Source organism: Squalius cephalus, assembly GCF_949319135.1.
Source record: "Squalius cephalus genome assembly, chromosome: 18".
NCBI classification, from domain to species: domain Eukaryota; kingdom Metazoa; phylum Chordata; class Actinopteri; order Cypriniformes; family Leuciscidae; genus Squalius; species Squalius cephalus.
In genome coordinates this window covers 16,834,571-16,853,951 of record NC_137139.1, presented here as the reverse complement: position 1 = coordinate 16,853,951, position 19,381 = coordinate 16,834,571, and the positions used below count along the sequence as shown (strand labels likewise).

Here is a 19,381-nt window from a genome sequence, read left to right as displayed (position 1 = left end):
CTTGAGGAGTTATAGGGAACAAAGGAAAATGAGGGAATAAGTAGGCAAGTGGCTTTGACTTTTATGATGCTTTTTTGTTTGATGCAATGGGTCTCTCTCTCTCTCTCTCTCTCTCTCTCTCTCTCTCTCTATCTCTCTCTCTCTCTCTCTCTCTCTCTCTCTCTCTCTCTCTCTCTTTTTTTAAAATTATTTTTATGGTATGCCTTTTGTTTAGACTTGTGTAGACCCTGAAGAACTGCACAATTCTATCTCAATTTGACAAGACCGGCTAGGGAAATGTGTATGATAAAAGCCAGGAAGTCAGTTGGATCGAATTTAAATTTTATCCAAAATTTTATCCAAAGCAGGACTGCAATTATTTCATGCATTCAAGGTATTCAGTACATTTTAGAATTTCCTGGGAGTCGAACCCAAGTATGTCGAATAGGCCTAATGTTTTTTTTTTCACATTTTTCACATTTACGTTGTAATACCAGTGTAATACCTATGTCATTATACATATTTGTGTCCTAATAAATCATATAAACAAGCACAAACACACACAGACACACAGACATGCACAATTATTACTGCAAGGTATGCAGGGCTCTTTTCTTGAACTGGTCACATTCCTAGATCTGTCATTAAACTGGTATTTTGTTCCTTTCCTTTTTTCTTTTTTTCTTTCTTTTTTTTTTTTTTTTTTGCTGTTGCCAAAGCAAGTTAATCTCATGTGATCTGACAATCTGCACTGCATGAAAAAAAACTGAGATTAAGCCAAGACTATTGAAATACTCCTCAGCACTAATTTAGAAGAACATAGTGTTAGTTTAAGCAGTCATGTTAAATTGGTGTTGAACAGATGACTGGAGTTTAAGAGTCCAGCACTGTTCCTTCCAGACTGAGAAACATAAAAGAGATCAGAAGGAACATATCAAAAACCCACTGAAGGGAAAGAAGATGTGAATATTTAGAGTATTTTAATGAGGAAGGTCAGAGATGTTAAAACTGACCATGGGAGGAAAAAAATATAATTTTTGGCGTGTTACTGCAAGGTTGAACCAGAGCTATTAATTAGGACTAAAGCAAACACTTTTTTTTTTTTAAACATTACTTTAGGAGTTTGAAATAAAAATAGTGAGTGTGTTTGTGGTACAGCCGCGGATCAGTTACACAGTGCAAACGCAGCATATGTGAAAGCACTATAGCGCATGCTGCTCCTGCACCGCATACGCACCGCAACACGCACCACATACTCACTGCATTACTTTAGGAGTTCACTGGTAAGAGGATTTGGGTGCTAACATAGCTGTGTGTTGCAAACGAACAAAATATAATATTATAAAAATATTTTTTGCACCTGCCTGCATACCTGCCTAAGCATGACTCCTTACAGATTTAGTTCCACTCACTTGAAAGTGCCCTGAAAAGTGGACTTTATTTGGTCATAATTAATATTAGGTCTGGTTTCTATGTTGTGACATGAAAGCCAAGTATGGTAACCCATACTCGGAATTTGTCAGTCGTGGGTATTGAGGGTGGAAGAGGTCGCTGTTAGTCCTACTATATATAGTAGACGAAAAGCAGTACATGAAGAGTATGTCTGATTCATATGCTGCTTCCTTACCTTTTTATATAAGCGTTTTTAAGTTGTGTGGCTTTAAGAACCTTAATGGGATAATTATTTATGTATTATGTAACCGCAGGCTGCCTTACTAATCATGTTTGTAAGATCAGTACTCCCACTGAGCAAAAATGAGAATGCAGAGAAGAATCATTTGTGTGTTTATGAAGACACACAAACAGAAGCAAAAGTAAGATTTCGGTTTGCATTATGGAAACTATGGGTACATTGGCAAACAAATGTAGATTCTTTGGCTGAGTTCAGTAAGATGCAAAGGCCAGACCCAGCATAATTGATCAAGTTAATGTATCTATTATTCGGTCATGGCAACAGTCACGAAAATGTCTTGCTTTTATATGTATTGATTTCCCAGGCATCATAGATGGAATGTTATGCTGTGATTGCATGGACAAATTATTTTAAACTCCCCTGTAAAGACCCTATCTCCATGGAAACCACAGAGGCTATTTAAAAGTTTTCAACCACCTTATAAAATGACCAAAAGGGTTTTGGGAGACAGTTCAAATTTATCTGAATGACAGAGTTTGTATAGAGTAACACTTATAATACAGTATAATGGCAGTGATCTGCCCTGCAGCTCAGGCTGGAAACCTATACATTTATCTCTGCTGCTTCCTTTACAAATTTGCAGGAACCAATCACAAACTGGCTTATCCACCTGGCAAGCTATTGGCAGGTTTAATCCAATCCAATTCCAGAGCCGTTACGGCTGTGTCCAATTCCTTTTAACCTCTCGACGATGCTCAATGGCTTCTTTTTAGCAAACAAATAGTTTGAGTGGGTGTGAATACCACTGACTTTTGTTTTTTTTGCATAACCTGCAAAAATCGCTCGATTCCATTGCTGCTTCTGCAAACCGCTGATCAACACGTTTGGTTACACATTTCCTGCCTGCAGTTTTCGCGTTATTCTGCAAAGTACTTCACCCGGATCATTGGTCTGATTGGTTGAAGGACTATCCAATTGCGTACAGAGTCATTTGAACTATGCCCGTTGATCACGCCTCTTGTGCAGTAGAAAATACATAGCAGACTCCCCAGACCAATGTTCAATCTTAAAAGATTGAGCTTGGTCTGGTGATAGCCAGACTACATTCCAGTATTACTTCTCCATCAAAGCTTTCCAGCAGGTACATCTCACTTAGGCACAGTGCACATGCACTCACGAATAAACAAACAAATCATGTGGCAAATCAAATTCCGCTCAAGTGTCTGCTTGTCAAGGAGCCTGTGCTCAGGTTACTGCAGTCCTAATCCATGCGTGGATTATCTACACCTTGACTGAAGATGCTCACTGTGTTTGTATTTCGTCTGGAAACTGAAGCATCACAACAGCATGATCATGGCTCAGTATTAAAGGGATAGTTCACCCAAAAATGAAAATTCTGTCAGTAATTACTCACCCTCATGTTGTTCCAACCCCGTAAGACATTCGTTCATCTTCGGAACACAAATTAAGATATTTTTGATTAAATCTGAGAGTTGTCTAACTCCTCCATAGGCTTCTAAGGGATTGGAACTTGCTGGCCCAGAAAATGTATTAAAGACATCGTTAATATAGTCCAAGTGACTCCAGTGGCTCGATCTTAAGTTTATAAAGCGACGAGAATACTTTTTGTGCGCAAAAACAAACAAAAATAACGACTTTATTCCACTTTTCATTTCCTTCTCTCTGGGCCTCGGGTCTTTTCACGTAGTGTTTAAGCGTAGCGCGTCTGTGTTGCACGTCACCACGTATCACACATGACCAGCGTCGGCCAATAGTGAGCCTACGTGGTGACGTGCAACACAGACGCGCTACGCTTAAACACTACGTGAAAAGACCCGAGGCCCAGAGAGAAGGAAATGAAAAGTGGAATAAAGTCGTTATTTTTGTTTGTTTTTGCGCACAAAAAGTATTCTCGTCGCTTTATAAACTTAAAGGGGGGGTACAATGGTGTTTCATGTATTCAGAGTTGTTTACAGTGTTAAAGAGATAGATTCTCATGCTAAACATGGGCAAAGTTTTAAAAAAATATTTTGGACGAATAACGGAGAATTTCTATGCTGAAAATCTTACTTCCGGGTTGGTACAAGTTTCGGCTGGTTTTTTTTAGATCGTGGATCTAATGACGTAGATCAGAGTGCAACTCCTTATATGAGCATTTCTCTAGGAAAAGCGCGCCCGCGAGCACGTCGACTAGAGGAGAGCGAGACCGCGCACATCAACGCGCTTCAACAAGAAATCATCGGCAGCGCTGCATAGGATTTGTTCAAGAATGTCTCCAAAAAAGTGTGTATTTGGATGTGAGGGAAAGCTTACCGTGTTCAGTTTTCCAAAGAACCCAGTGTTACAGGAACAGTGGATGCAGTTTGTTTTTCCGGGGCAGCAACGGAGTGTAGGAAGTGCGGTTGTGTGTTCTGGTCGTTTCAGTGACGAATGTTTTATTAACAAGGCTCAGGTCGACGCTGGATTTGCAAATCGTTTGCTATTAAAACGTGGAGCGGTCCCAGTGATAAAAGACCCCATTCATGTAAGTACAACTGGATCAGATTTCTGTCTTTTGCTGGAAATCAAGAACTACCGCTTGACTCTATAGCTCCGCCTCCAGGACCTCGGCTTTTTCCGGAGAGAATCGGAAAGCTGTATTTTTCTTTTCTAAATATAATAAAACTAAACACTTTTTTGAGATATTAAGGATGCACTACTACTCTATAGGTACTCAAGATTAACATGAGATTAGGTGAAACTGTGCATGTTATGTACCCTTTAAAGGACAAGTTCGGTATTTTACACTTAAAGCCCTGTTTACAGATCGTTTCTGATGAAATAGAACGGTTAAGATTAAAATGTGGACACATGCTGCTGTCCCGAGAATTTTAGGTTTATTTCGCTTTCCCCCCCACCTACACAATGGCAGCCAATGGGCACTGGAACAATCCTTCATAAAACGCATTAAACTTTCGTTTACAAAGACGTGAAACTCACCGAGTGGTCAGGGGTGTTCAATGATATGCTCACAAAAAAATCGCTGCAAAAGATGCTTTCCAACAGGTGTTTTACCATTCGTTGTAAAACTGTGGACCTATTTTTCCAAACGTCTCACACCCGTAGATTCTTCCGTTGAGAGCTTGAATAATAAACACTCCAGCCCAGTTGGTGGCGATAATGCACCTTTGCCAATTACAAGCAAACCACTGGCATTTAATTGAATACACAGAAGAAGCAGAAGAAGAAGCGGCGGAGTAATACCGTACCGCACACAGCCCATCCAATTCAAGTCAATGGAGTTGGACAAAAACTACGATAAAACCTGTTGGAAAGCATCTTTTGCAGCGATTTTTGTGTGAGCATACCAGTGAACACCCCTGACCACTCGGTGAGTTTCACGTCTTTGTAATCGAAAGTTTAATGCGTTTTAGGAAGGATTGTTCCAGTGCCCATAGGCTGCCATTCTGTAGGTGGGGGGGAGAAGCGAAATAAACCTAAAATTCTCGGGACAGCAGCATGTGTCCACATTTTTATCTCAACCGTTCTATTTCATCAGAAACGATCTGTAAACAGGGCTTTAAGTGTAAAATACTGAACTTGTCCTTTAAGATTGAGCCACTGGAGTCACTTGGACTATATTAACGATGTCTTTAATACATTTTCTGGTGACAAAATTTCAGTCCCTTAGAAGCCTATGGAGGAGTGAGACAACTCTCAGATTTAATCAAAAATATCTTAATTTGTGTTCCAAAGATGAACGAATGTCTTACAAAGGCCAGACCCAGCATAATCAATGTATCTATTATTCGGTCATGCCACATTTTAACAGTCACTATCTCCAGATTATGAACTTTTATCCCATTACTTTATTATTTAATGTTTGCAACACAGAAATAGCAAAATAATGTAGTTATAACTGTAGTTGAAAAGACTGTTTGTGAAGCTGTTTCAAATATAAAGCTTACATGAGCGCTGTTCTCTCTGGCTCAGCGGCAGCATGAAAGCAGGTTTAAATATTCCATTGTAATCGTAATTTCAAAGGTTTAACCCTCATAAGGTCTTCGTTTCCTGTTTACAAATCTGGTCTTTGGGGTCTATATGACCCCAACAATTGATAGAGAAATTGGACAAAAAATATACATTTTTAATTATACAAATAATATATGTTTTTTTTTGTTTACTTCTCATCTATTCATTAATGCTGTGTTTTGGGGGATATGAAGTACTTTTTTACCTATTTACTGCAAAATTCCTCAACTACACCATTAGCATACATATGAAATATAGTTTTTTTATGAAAAAAACACATTAATGATGATCAAATTTAACTATGAGTTGTTTCTGGATATTGATCTAGGTGTTAGATGCATAATTCTGCCATCTGCTGGTTAGATGTTTTTTTGTAGCTAATATAGTTTTAGCCACAAAGTGTAATTACCATATACTTCCAGCAGAGGCCCCATAGAGATCCATTCATTTTTCTGGATGTGACTTAATGCTCTTATAATAGCTTTTTTATGAATTACATATTTAAACATTGACAAAATACTGATTTAATGTATTTTAAAAAGTTTAGAATTTTTTTTGTTGTTGTTTGAGGTCTTTTGAAGTGTCTTATTATTGCAATAATTCTATATATATTTGCAATAATATCGTTATTGTTTGTCTCTCTGTGTGTATTTGATCTGTGTGTAGTCATGTTCTTTCCACGTTGCATTTGTGCTCTCATACCATACCTTCATTTATGTGTGAATTTTTTTAGATTTATGCAGAAATTATTGATTTTATTTCACAATTTCAGTAAAAATGCTCTCTATTGCAGTCACACCCTTTCTCTGTCTATGTGTGCATTTGTGTCTGTGTCTGTGTGGGCGCATATGTGTGTGTGATAATGTTCATTCCACATTACATTAGTGCTCTAGTACCAGGCCTTCATTTATGTGTGAGAATTTTCAGATTTATGCTGGAATTATTGATTTTATTTGTCAATTTCTATAAAAATGCTTTCTTTTGGAGTCAGACCTGTGTGTGTGTTTGTGTGCGCGAACATGTGTGTGTGCAAGTGGTCATGTTTGTTCCACATTTCATTTGTGCTCTAGTACCAGGACTTCATTGTGGTATTGAAATTTTCAGATTTATTCTGGATTTATATATTTTTTTTGACAAATGAAAAATAAAAAACATTTTTTCTTCGATTTTCCCATTCATTTCAATGTGGGGTCATATTGACCCCAAGGGACAGATTTGTGACTTTTTTTTTTACATACCTTTAGAACGACCGAATCAAGCCCAGTTTTTTTCTGTGTGTATAGATAGATAATGTAGGAAAAGTCACCAAATTTTATTCCACTGAGATGAAGGGAACCATTTTTTTTTATTAAAGAAAAGTCGCTTGGGGTCATATAGACCCCAAGGACCAATTGAGGGTTAATACACATAGCGGAATCATTGTCATTTAGGAACAAGATCACGTGTGTGTTTGAATTGAGATTGCAAACTTTCAACGATTAACTGTGCATATATATGTAGGCCAGTCCCGGGCGCACCACAATAATTTTTCTGCACAACAATAACTGAATCTTTGACGAATGAATAAGTGCAATTCACCTTTATTCAACAAGGTGGCAATGTCTGATACACAATGATGAAGTGATGTTTACTCATAGTTACCGCAGGCAGAAAACAAAAAATTAGGAAGTATCATCAGCAAAACTTAATTTCAAATGGTGGTTCTGGTGAAGAAGCTGTCAGTGATCAAAATATTGATTTTGAAGATGTTGAAAATTATATTTTCGAGAATACGTTTGAGATCGTGAATATAAGCCAGATACTGAATGTACTGGGAAATGAGCTCTGGCGAGGACAGTGATGATTATATAAAACATCTGTTCATACTGAACCCTTTCAAGCTCCAAAAGGTAACAAAATATGCTTTATTTTATTCTTCTGTAATTGTTACTCTAATATCAGGAGAGTTTTAGATTATCGCGACATGTTAGATATAATTGATTGGTATTAAATGGTAATTTTGAACTTTTTACCACCTGTATTATTATGGTGGTCATCAGTATATTGCATTTTAAAACATTTATTTTATTGAGAAGGTTAACTTTACTGATATGGTTCTTTTAAAAAATTGTGAGACCACAATTTGTGTGAGACACGAGTTCTGAGAGATTATTAGGCAAAGATTTACTCAAATTCAGCTAGTCAGACAACATCCACAAAATTACAACTAGCTAATGCAGCTTATCCATTGACTAATACTATATTTTTTCTGAAATGTTTTTCCTCCCTTGTTTTTTAGATTAATATTCTGATTAATTAATTCAGATTAGGTATTATTCTGTTAGTTTATTGTGTCCAATGTGAGACCACCTGAGCAGAACTCATAATTAAATTCTCTCTTTATTCAGCACAGCACTTTTAAAACATTTTAAAAATGCATTTCGAGGTGCTAAACAGATCAGCTGCCAGTTCATTTTTGTTTTTACCATAAATAGATTTCTATTTGCTATACCTCAGTCAACACAGTCTGATCCCAAAAGGCGACAACATCAAACTGAAAACCCCACAAATGGAAATACAACAGAGAGAGAGGGGAAGTTCTTATGAAACGGGTGATAAATGGAGCAACATGCATAGTGGTGTGTGTTAATAAAACACAGTTGTAGCATTGTAATAGGTTAGAGTTCAAATGAGCTCTTTGTGCCTTGTACACATTTGTTCAAGTCGTGCAATGTTTGATTTAACCAATTAATGACCCTTAGAGCCTCTAATGAAGTAATTAGCTAAATCTTGGGCCAGTGGTGTGTAGCTGCAACCTGCATGTGTGGTCCTTAAGGGTTATGAGCAATGCTAATTCATATTTGTTCACTTCAGATAGCAGTATGTCCATTGTGTGTTAAAGCTGACGCTGGATTAGTGAGGTTTCTATGGTTACTAATAGCACACTGTTTGCATATTTGTAGTCTTTTGTCTCTTGTGCAATGTTCTTCTCATAATCTTAATTCTCTCCCTTCTCAAATACACACTTAATGTCACAAATGAGCCAGTGTTTCTGCATTTAAAATAGGGCGATTTTACATTAAAGTGACTGGAAATATGTTCAACAAGTTTACTGTCTTCTGACATGTTCCTGGTCTTATTGGATTGAACAGTACATTGCTTCAAAGAAAAACTTTGTCTTTGTAATTTTGCATTATAATATAATAACTTCTCTACTCTTCCTCTGAAATGACTTTCTCTGCTGCTGCCATTCAGGCTGTGCCGGCTATTTTTTGTCATCGTTCATGGCATCATATTTTAACAAGAGTTTCAAAATTGTAGAATTTCTCAAGCACACTGTGAATTATTACTTCTGTGAATTATTTGGTTCTTCTTGCTACATCTGGATAGAACAAAGTCAACACAGTTTCCTCTAATTTCTTTAGTGCTGAGCAAAACCAAATGCTGAGCCACATTTTAAACAAGCTTTCATGGCAGGATTAACAATATTTACCAGACTATGTAGTATAGTCAAAAATGTAACTTGCAACACTATATCTGGTTTATAGCGCAGTACTGTGGCTCTGGGTAATTTTAATTGTGACAAAAATGAGGAGGCATGAAAAAGACAACCTTTCAGGCCTTTTAAAACATTCAGGACTAGTGCCACCCATGATAAGGTAAGAAAAAGAAGAAAACTTGTCAACACTTGTCATATTATTTACTGTCTGAAAGTTATCATTTCTCTTCTTTCTTTTGGCCTCAATTCCATCTCTCCGGTCAATTTTAACATTGAGCTCATTTTTTTGTACATTTGGAGTGCTGTCAATACAGAGAACAACGACAAAAATCGGTGTTGCCTACACCGAGTTATTCTATTTTTAAAATTTGCACCCTGTTGACTTCAATGGGGCAAGTACTAAACCTGCTTTTAGCCTCTTAACATCCTTGATGTGTCATTACAAGTGCACAGAAAATGTGAGTGATTCCTTCTGAGTGAACACGAGTGAGTCTGACTGCAGTAGATGTGAAAGAAATGTATAAAAATGATGTTATTTAAGCCAGCGCAAATACCTTTGTTTACATCCTGTTTTTCAGTTGAAGTCCAAAGTAGTCGATTGCCGAGTTCACGCGCGTGATCATAGGTATTAAACCTATGCGTGTGAACTCTGCAATCGACTACTTTGGACTTCAACTGAAAAACAGGATGTAAACAAAGGTATTTGCGCTGGCTTAAATAACATCATTTTTATACATTTCTTTCACATCTACTGCAGTCAGACTCACTCGTGTTCACTCAGAAGGAATCACTCACATTTTCTGTGCACTTGTAATGACACATCAAGGATGTTAAGAGGCTAAAAGCAGGTTTAGTACTTGCCCCATTGAAGTCAACAGGGTGCAAATTTTAAAAATAGAATAACTCGGTGTAGGCAACACCGATTTTTGTCGTTGTTCTCTGTATTGACAGCACTCCAAATGTACAAAAAAATGAGCTCAATGTTAAAATTGACCGGAGTTCTCCTTTAAATTTAAGTTTGTCTGAATTAAAAGAAACAATTTCATAAAACTCAAAACAATGTGAAATCAAAAGAAAAAGAAAGTTCAAATACCCATAAAAGTGAATTTGATTGAACTTATTTTTTTAATTTCAGTTTACCTGTTTAATTTCAGTTCTACCATTGTCCGGGAAGCAGACACACTCTGTCAGTTCAAAGCCAGATTAAAGACACATCTCTTTGACCTAGCATTCACATAATACATTATAGACTTCTATAATTTAATGTTAGGCTGCATAGATTAGGTCAGCCGGAACCGGGAACACTTCCCATAAATCCTGATGTACTCGTTACATCATGAGAAGAATGGCATCTACGCTAATTTTAGTGTCTGTGTTTATCCCGAGGTTTTCCTGCAGCCTGCCGGATCCAGGCCGTATCCAGATCTGACGAAGGACCTTCGCCTGGACCGATGACAACGCAGTGCTGAAGTGCCAACTAGTCTCTCCCTATGGAGGATCCCTCTACCACTCTACAGATAAGGCGTTGTCGGGAAATTCGTTTCGCGTTCCTACCCCAAAGCAACAAAATAAAATAAAATTCTTTATCAAAATTTATAAGGAAAGACAAGTACTTTGTTTAGGCTTGGCTTGTAGGGAATTCCAAACCTGCGTATTTTCAAACGCACATAACTATAGAACCCATTCTAAATGCGCATGTGAACGCCATCAGTGTTTCTCACAGGTTCGCGTTTAAAGTCTGTGTAGAGGGAATGGTGTTGTCTTAGCGGCCCCTAATTTAATAACAAATGATCGTTGCGACGGAAGCAAATCAATCAAAACTAACTTTAGATGGAAAATAACTTAACTCTGCTATAAAGCCAAAACAATCTCTGTTACCTTAAATTATACGCTTATCTCTGTGAAGCTGCTTTGAAACAATCTACGTTGTTAAATGCGCTATATAAATGAAGATGACTTGACTTGACTTGACTTTACTCAAACCAATAAATTATTCTTTTAAATTATTGAGCATTAGGGTTTACAGCTCTCAAGCACACAGGCTGCTAAACTCCCTTGCTGTGTTTTCCTGGCTGACCACCCTGGCAGATCTTTGAAGGACACAGATGCTTCACAACATGTAATTATACTGTAGCTTCATGAATGAACTGTTGGGCAGAGGAAACCGTTATTTACAAAGTGTATTTGTCCTGACCTACACTTGCCTGGAAAACCAAAAAAAAAAAAAAAAAAAAATGCACCAAAGCCCCCATCTTACACAACCATCTCTCTCCAGCAGATATACCCGTCAGTGAACAGAGACATCACGTCATCTCTATCTTTGCTGATTCCAGAGCTCACTGACATGTGTCATCTTAAATTTATTTCCGATTGTGCTTAAGCGCAAATATATATTTTTGTGTGGGCAGCCTGGTCTAGTTGAGACAGTTGTATCAGACAATTGCATTCATTATTTGTCTCAAATAAATCATATTTAAATAACGTTAAATATTTTACAGAGGCTTTCTTACAACTGAGCAAGATAAAGTGAACAGTCCAAGGGTTTCCTGCTGAAAAATCCAGCATCCAGGTATATGTTTGAGAACAGCATGTTGGTCCACCAGCTATACCAGCACTATACTAGTATAAACCAGCCTGGACCAACATGCAGGTTTATGATGTATATTTCAGCAGGGCTGCAAGAAAAAAAGAGATATTTTATTTTAATAACACTACTTTTTTCTATAGGTCGAACATAGGGCTCTCAATAGAATAATGACCTCTGGCCAGCATTTAGAAAGCAGAACAAAATAATACAATAATATGTAAAGTCAGTAAATGTTTTAAAATGGATTATATTAAACATATTTAATTAATATGTTAAGTTAATGCATTGACTGACAGACCTAAAATAATAACTAATAATTCTAATACTAATAACTTCTGGTCAAAGGTTTGGAATCTTCAAGGTTTTTGAAGGTTTTTGAAAGTCCCTTTTGCTCACAGAGCCTGCACTTTAATTGATCAAAAATACAATTAAAAATCTTTTTATTTTATTTGTATTTTTCAGTGTCACATGATCCTTCACAAATCATTCTAACATGCTGATTTGTTACATTTCATAGAAACATTTCTTATTATTATCAAAAATTAAAAACTACTTAATATTTTTGTGAAAACTGTGATACATTTTTTTTCTTATTTTTTACAATAAGTTTGTTTGTGAACAGTGTTTCAGCAGAACACAGCTAAGTATTATCTATCAAATTTCATCTCCCTCTCAAGAAGTTAAATCTATTTTTATCAGTCTTTCTTTGTTGTTGTTGTTGTTGTTGTTTTGTTTTTTTATCCAGAAAGCTGTGCTTTATGAATGGTATTGTACTGTTGAATGAAGGGGTGCAATGTCAGAACATGAAAATTTCAACTCAACAGTCCATCTCTCCTCTTTTGTTATGGCTAGAAGAGCTCTAAACACCTGCCAGAACAAAGTGCCAGTCCAATATCTACTAGCCAGTTATCTTGCCAATATGCACTGTCTGCTGCTAAATGTATATGTCGGTCTCACTTTATTTGTATACACATAATTTCAAGTGCAGTACTGGATTATTTTCAGATGTAGACTGTGCAATACAAAGATTCAGAATAACAAACAGAAGCGGATGAACCATTAGAAAGGCATTCAAGAAACCATTACCTAACCAAAAGATGCGGTATACATATTTATGTCAGTTTACACTTTATGTGGCAAGGTTATATCACATCACAAAAAGCAATAAAAGACCATTTATGTTTTCTTTCTGCAATCATTTTGTGTCCCACAGAGCACTAGTGGACTGGATTGTATTTCATATTGTGAAACCTTCTGTTTTTGAAAAAGGACATCTAGGGGGTTTACTGTGGTAACCAATTTGCCAAGACTAAAACATGATAAACCATTTGTCCAGTAGCAATAAGCTGATATTGCAACTATCATTCTTTTGACTGGAATATCTCAGGATGATACACACACTCAGCACCGACTGATGGAATTTGTCAGAACCAATTCATCTCGTATTCATACGCTCTATTCTCTCTCTCCAGTTTTTCTGCAGCTTTGCCTCTGTTTCGGTGTGCATTCATATTCTCCTTTTCTCTCTCTTTTTGCCGTCTGATTCAGATTGTGACTCACTGACTGTTTCCGCAGTGCTATGAGTTCCAATTATCCACAGGCTTTTCAAACACTGAATGCTGTAATATTACGCCATTTAAAATTAAGGATCATTTTAATACATTATTTAGCCTCTTATGCTACTCCACAGGTGTTCTTGTTTTTAATCTCACTCTGTTGTTGTTGTTGTTGTTGTTGTTTTCAAATGTAGAAAGATGGAAAGCTGATTGTTACAAGCAGGAGACCTCCTGTCCTTGTAAATGGATTGTGTTCCAAACTAAATTAGATTCACCGTGTAATAGAAAAGAATAAGGCAGGCACAAGGTTAAGGTCTACAAGACAAATTTTCCAAGAATCAAAGCATAATGTCTCCATTTCCAGGCAATTAGGATTTACTTTAGGGAACGGTCAAGTGCATTCCATTTTCGTAAGATAGCAAATCCTTATTTTGGAGCAAATCTTGGCACTTGTTACTTAAACTAATATACAGAAAATCCCTTAAGAGTCATGGTTGTAGGCTTGCATTTTCAAGAAACTGAGTAGTTAAATTCATTAGAATCACTGATTTATTTTGACTTTCATGACCATCAGTGCTCACAACAGAAGCAATTCGGACCCTGCTGCTTCTCATTTTAATGTGTTTGACTAATGAAGACATCAACATTTAATTTGCAATTCCAACAGAATCAAAGGGGCATAATACATATTAATTAATTTACCCACTGCTCTTGTGGTTTAGAATAAAATACACAGCAAAATGTTTTCAATTCAACTGAATTAATCCACTGCATTAGTTTAAACCAGCAAAAGTTATTTTTTTATGATCAGATCCTTATTTACACAGAAATAGCTCCTTGAGGTAAAATTAGCGCATTTTAAAAGTGTGCTTGGTAAGCTGTTTGGACTTCAAATTCAAATTGGTCAGTCAAATTTTACGTTTGACTGCTTGTTTGAACATTTTATTTTCATCTCACACACATTCGATTTGAAGTGTCTGGCACTGGTGTATGGAGGCAGAATAGTCTCAATTATAATTCACGCAGCTTTCGACCAGTTCATGGCTGAGCAGAGGTATGTGCAGTTGAATGGTTCATTTATGTGTTTACTGAAGTTAAAGAAGTTCGAGATCAGTTGAAGCAATAGTTTATGATCTATTTACTGATGTAAGCAAGTGCTGTGGTAATCATGTCCCATATTGTGTCAAAAATAAAGAATTATGCTTGTTTTGTTGTATTTTAGCTGCAGGTACAGACAGCTCTCACTGCTACAACAATCATGCTAATGATTGCAAAACAATGATCTGTGGTCAATACCCACCCTAGCTCTCTAAGCACTGGCCTCATCGAGATTGTTCTTTAAATACTAGTGAATAGACCTATTTTAATGAGTTGCTAACACAATGATAAATCATAAATCAGATGTATGTACAATAATTTTCACGTGAATAAATGCATAGACCCGACTATTTTAAGTGTGCCAGGCTTTTGCCAGGCGTGTCAGAGGTTCTGGGTTCTAATCCGCACTCGTATAGGGTTTTTTTTCTCATCAAAACCGATTATGTTTATCAGTGGTTGTATATCTGGCAGGGACCCGTTTGTGTGCATTTTGTTTTGTAATTTCACCGGAACTAATAGAGAGTCTCCACAACGGATTGAAGCGTGCGTCCGAGTGAAGACTGTGCGCGAGCCACAAGAGAACACAGTATCCGCGTCACTGATCGCGCCACTGATCGCAACAGCAACGAGCACTTTGATCACTTAAAAAACACAAAACACACAAAAAACAACGCTAGATCGCCTCTTATTTAACAAACGAACAAAATGAATGCTCTGCTAGTTAACTGGAGATGTTTTATTTATTTGTATTGGTACATTCGTGCCACGAGATGTTTCAAAAGTGGTGGGGACAATATCGACCTTAGCAAAAAGTGGTGGGGACATGTCCCACCCGTCCCACCCGCAAAATACGCCTATGGGTGGACAGGACATGAAAATCCATCAATGCTAAAAATAAATGTTTATGTTCACATGTGGACTAAACAGCAGTTAATAAACTATTGCTTCAACTGATCTCGAACTTCTTTAACTTCAGTAAACACACAGAAATGAACCGATCAACTGCACATACCTCTGCTCAGCCATGAACTGGTCGACAGCTGATGACGTAACATGCAGGTAGGCCCGCCCTCACGTGATACTGATTGGTCAGTTGATAAGCTTAAATCTGATTGGCTAAAGAGTACGACTCATCTGTGTAGGAGGCTGCCAGGAAAGTCTCGAAAACACACACACACAAATCCAAACAAATAACGATTTGCACATTCACATTCAAGGATAAACTCGTACATTTTAAACATTCAAAGGTTTTTGTGCACAGTTGTATATCTACGAATTGTGTTTTACATTTGTGAAATGTATTTTAATGAATATATAATTTTATTTTGCGCATGTGAATTGCTTTTTGTGAATACATATTTTTGTGTGTACGTGAATTAGGTTTCATGCATGTGAAATTGTCTGCGCATGTGTGAATCATGTTTTTTGCGTGAATTATAATTGAGACTATTCTGCCTCTATATTGGTGGATCGTACAAAATCCATTCCATCATTTTAGGCAATGCTGTTTACACAGGTATGGTTGTTGTGTTGTGTCTGTAGTATGCAAATTGTGGTTTGATTAGTTGCTTGTTTTGTTTAGATGGTGTTTTTTTTTAACCCTTTGGGTTACACTTTATTTCGACATTCTACTACCTATAAGTAACTTTGCAACTACATGTCAGCTAACTCTCATTAGATTATTAGTAGACTGTCAGGTTAGTGTTAGTATAGGTTGTTAGGGTTCATGTTAGTAGAATAAGTTGACGTAGTCAGAGGTGGACCGTAACAAAGTCCATTTACTTGAGTACTGTTCTTAAGTACACTTTTTGAGTATCTGTACTTTACATGAGTATTATTTTTTCTGGAAACTTTTTACTTTAACTTCACTACATTTGAAAGACAAGTATCATACTTTTTACTTCACTACATTTCATTCAAGGTCCTTGAGTAGAAAGTAGTAACGTCAGTAAGGGGATGATTTTGGTTACAGGGGTTGCATTTTGGTTGGAAATGAAAGTCGGCTGACGTCAGAACTTGACGTCAGATTGACGTCAGAACCCGATGTCGGGATGGCGTCAACATCCAGTTATAGTTAAAAGGTAGTTAGTTAAGAAAGTTACCTAAAATTAGGAAATGTCTAAAGTGGACTTTCGTAATAAAGTTATATAATGCTTTGTACAGTAAATTACCTTGAAACCTGTCTGGAAGCTTGTTACCACCACAGAATAAAAATAAAAAAGGTAATTGCTACTATTTATCTCACAATTCTGACTTTTTTCTCGCAATTGCAAATTTACATCTCGCAATTCACTCGCAATTGCAGGTTCTAAATTCAGAATTGCGTGATATAAACTTGCAAATACAGAATTATCAGAATTGTGAGAAGTCGCAATTACCTTTTTATTTTTTTTATTCTGTGGCAGAAATAAGCTTCCATAGAAAGCAATATATAAAGTAAAAGTTATTATTATTATTATTATTATTATCATCATCATCCTTTTTTTTTTTTAGTAGCTGTGATGCTGCTGGTCACGTGATCTTGCCCATGAGAGAGCAATCCGCTCCATAAATAATAAAACAAGATTTGTATTGTTATTATTTTTTTAAACTGATAGGCATTAAGTCTTCATCTCACGTGAGCCTATTGCTTATCAAAAGTTGAGAGTATTTTTTTATTACCAAAAAAAAAAAATCTGAATGCACACTTTTTACAATGTTGAACTGAAATTTTTCGTTTAAAGTGGACCATCGAAATAAAGTGATACCATGCTTTGTTCAGTAAATTGCATTGAAAGCACTTTATAAAGTAAAAGCTACTATAATTATCATCATTACTATTTTTTATTAGTAGTCGGTGATGCTGCTGGTCACGTGATCTTGCCCACGAGGGAGCGATCTCCATAAAGAATAAAACAAGATTTTTATTATTATTTTTGAAAACTGATATATGAATATCAGTTATCAGATATCTTTCTCTCATGTGGAACGGCATTATTTATCAAAAGTTCTGAGTATTTTTTTTATTAGCAAAAAAAAAAATAATAAAAAAAATAAAGAAAAGAAAAGAAAAACTAAGCCCACACTATTTACAATGTTGAAATTCGTGTTGGATGTTGACAATTTTCCTTTAAAAATTATTAGGTATTAACCAGCGACGCTACGCAACAGGTTATTCCTTAATTATGATAAAGACACTTTTGGTTGTAGTAGCTATTATAAGAAAAAAATAATAATCCAACGCAATACAAGCTATAACCAAATCAATACAGAAATATATGGAAATAATCCACTCGTTGCAAGCAAGGAAAGAGAGCTGTGCGCGCTCACCTGTAGAACGGTTTTAGCAGTTATCGGGGACGCGATTGTGGTGCATATAAATTCATCATTCACCAGTCGCTGTCCCATGGTGAAAAGCATCGGAGTAGCCAGGAGAAAAGAGGCGATCCACATGGCGCTGATGAGTTTCTTGGTGCGGCTCCGCGACATGATGCTCTTCGCCTTGAACGGGTGGCAGATGGCCATGAAGCGCTCCACGCTCAGGCTGGCGATATTGAACGCCGTCGCATACGAGCAGCCGTCCCGCAGAAAGTAGTACCCTTTACAAACAGCCTCCCCAAAAGCCCACGGGTGATGAACCCAGATGAAGTTGTATAACTCGATGGGCATGCAGAGGATCAAGATGAGCAGGTCGGATATGGCCAGACTCGCCAGGTGATAGTGCACCGTACTCTGGAGGTTTTGGAGAGATTTTTTCGTGAGAAGTGTGTACAGGGTGATCGAGTTCCCCAAACAGCCGATTACAAACAATAGCACATAAATCACAGTGACGAAAACTTTAGAATAGATGTTTGTATTCACGTCCAAATCATCTTCGGAGACGTGCTCCGTTTCATTGTCCAGAAATGGCTGAGACCGGTTCGCCAAAGAGAGAAGTTTCTGCGTTAAGATGCGCAAGTCTATGAAGTTGCGCCCTGGTAGCGTAGTATTAACCTCCATGGTAGTCGTTAAATATCAACACATAATAAAAACGAGTGCCAAATTAATAGCGCGTTCCTTGCAAAGTGTTTCACATTTGTACGTTTGAGGAGCTATGCGTAAAGCAGGTGAAGTGCTGCCCACTGCTCTAAACTTACTCTCACAGGTCTGTGAAAGCGAGATGTCCAGACGCTTTTATATGATGAGGAGGCGTAGCTATGAACGCAAACCTTGAGCAATGACGCAGTGCCATTTAACGATTGGTGTATTTCTATTGTGAGGCTGAGCTACCTTGAACACATTTATTGAGTCTCAGTTCTGACTGCTTTATTGAAATGTCCTGAATTTAAGCATAAACCAACTGGTTTTAAAATACATTGGATGCTGATTTTACATTTTCCTTGGCTACAGTGTAAAATATTATAGGCTAATGATTATTTTCTAGCATTTTTGTCTCCATTTTTCCATCCAATTTGTTCCTGTCATTTCTACTCCACTTTATGAATTTTCAGTGTTTTCTTAAGTTGTAACGGAATTATAAATGGTAAAATAAATAAATAAATAAAAATCTGTACCTACTCATCAATGGTTGTCCCTTTTGCTCCACTTTAGTTTTGGCTACTTAAAAATTAAGGTATCAGGCTTGAGTTCTCGGCTTGAGTAGATTGAAAAAAATGGCTGCGTCCGAAATCGCATACTATCCTGAGTAGGTAATTATATTGAATATGTACTTATTTCAAGACTGCTAAAGAATTATGTTCTATGTAGTATGAGTGTGTAGTATGAATGTAATCTAGACGTACAACATTCGCCATGCTGTTATTATCATATGCCAGACAAGCGTCAGTTGTGTCGCTTCACTGCCATTCACAAATCCTCTCCAGTGGCCTCATGGGATAGTAAAGTGTCCATCATATGCAGGCTTCAGAATCTCGCCGGAAGAAGTAGGCCATCCGAGTACTGTGAATTCGGACGTACTTCTTTTGTCACACTGTTTTTCGCCTAATATATAATAGGGAAGTATGTGATTCGGATGCAGTCATAGTAAAAATTATGACTATGAAAAAGTCTGAAAATTATGA

At 37.0% G+C, this 19,381-nt stretch overlaps 1 protein-coding gene across 1 annotated transcript in view; it reads right to left on the bottom strand.

Annotated features, from left to right (window-relative positions):
- The window catches only part of ntsr1 (neurotensin receptor 1 (high affinity)), a 38,425-nt gene extending 19,956 nt beyond the window's left edge, over window positions 1-18,469 (bottom strand). Inside the window, exon 1 of the mRNA XM_079848138.1 lies at window positions 17,652-18,469. Within this exon, the coding sequence (XP_079704264.1) occupies window positions 17,652-18,320 (669 nt within the window). The 5' untranslated portion in view covers window positions 18,321-18,469. The remainder of the gene's footprint in view (window positions 1-17,651) is intronic.
- Between the last annotated feature and the right edge of the window lie 912 nt (window positions 18,470-19,381).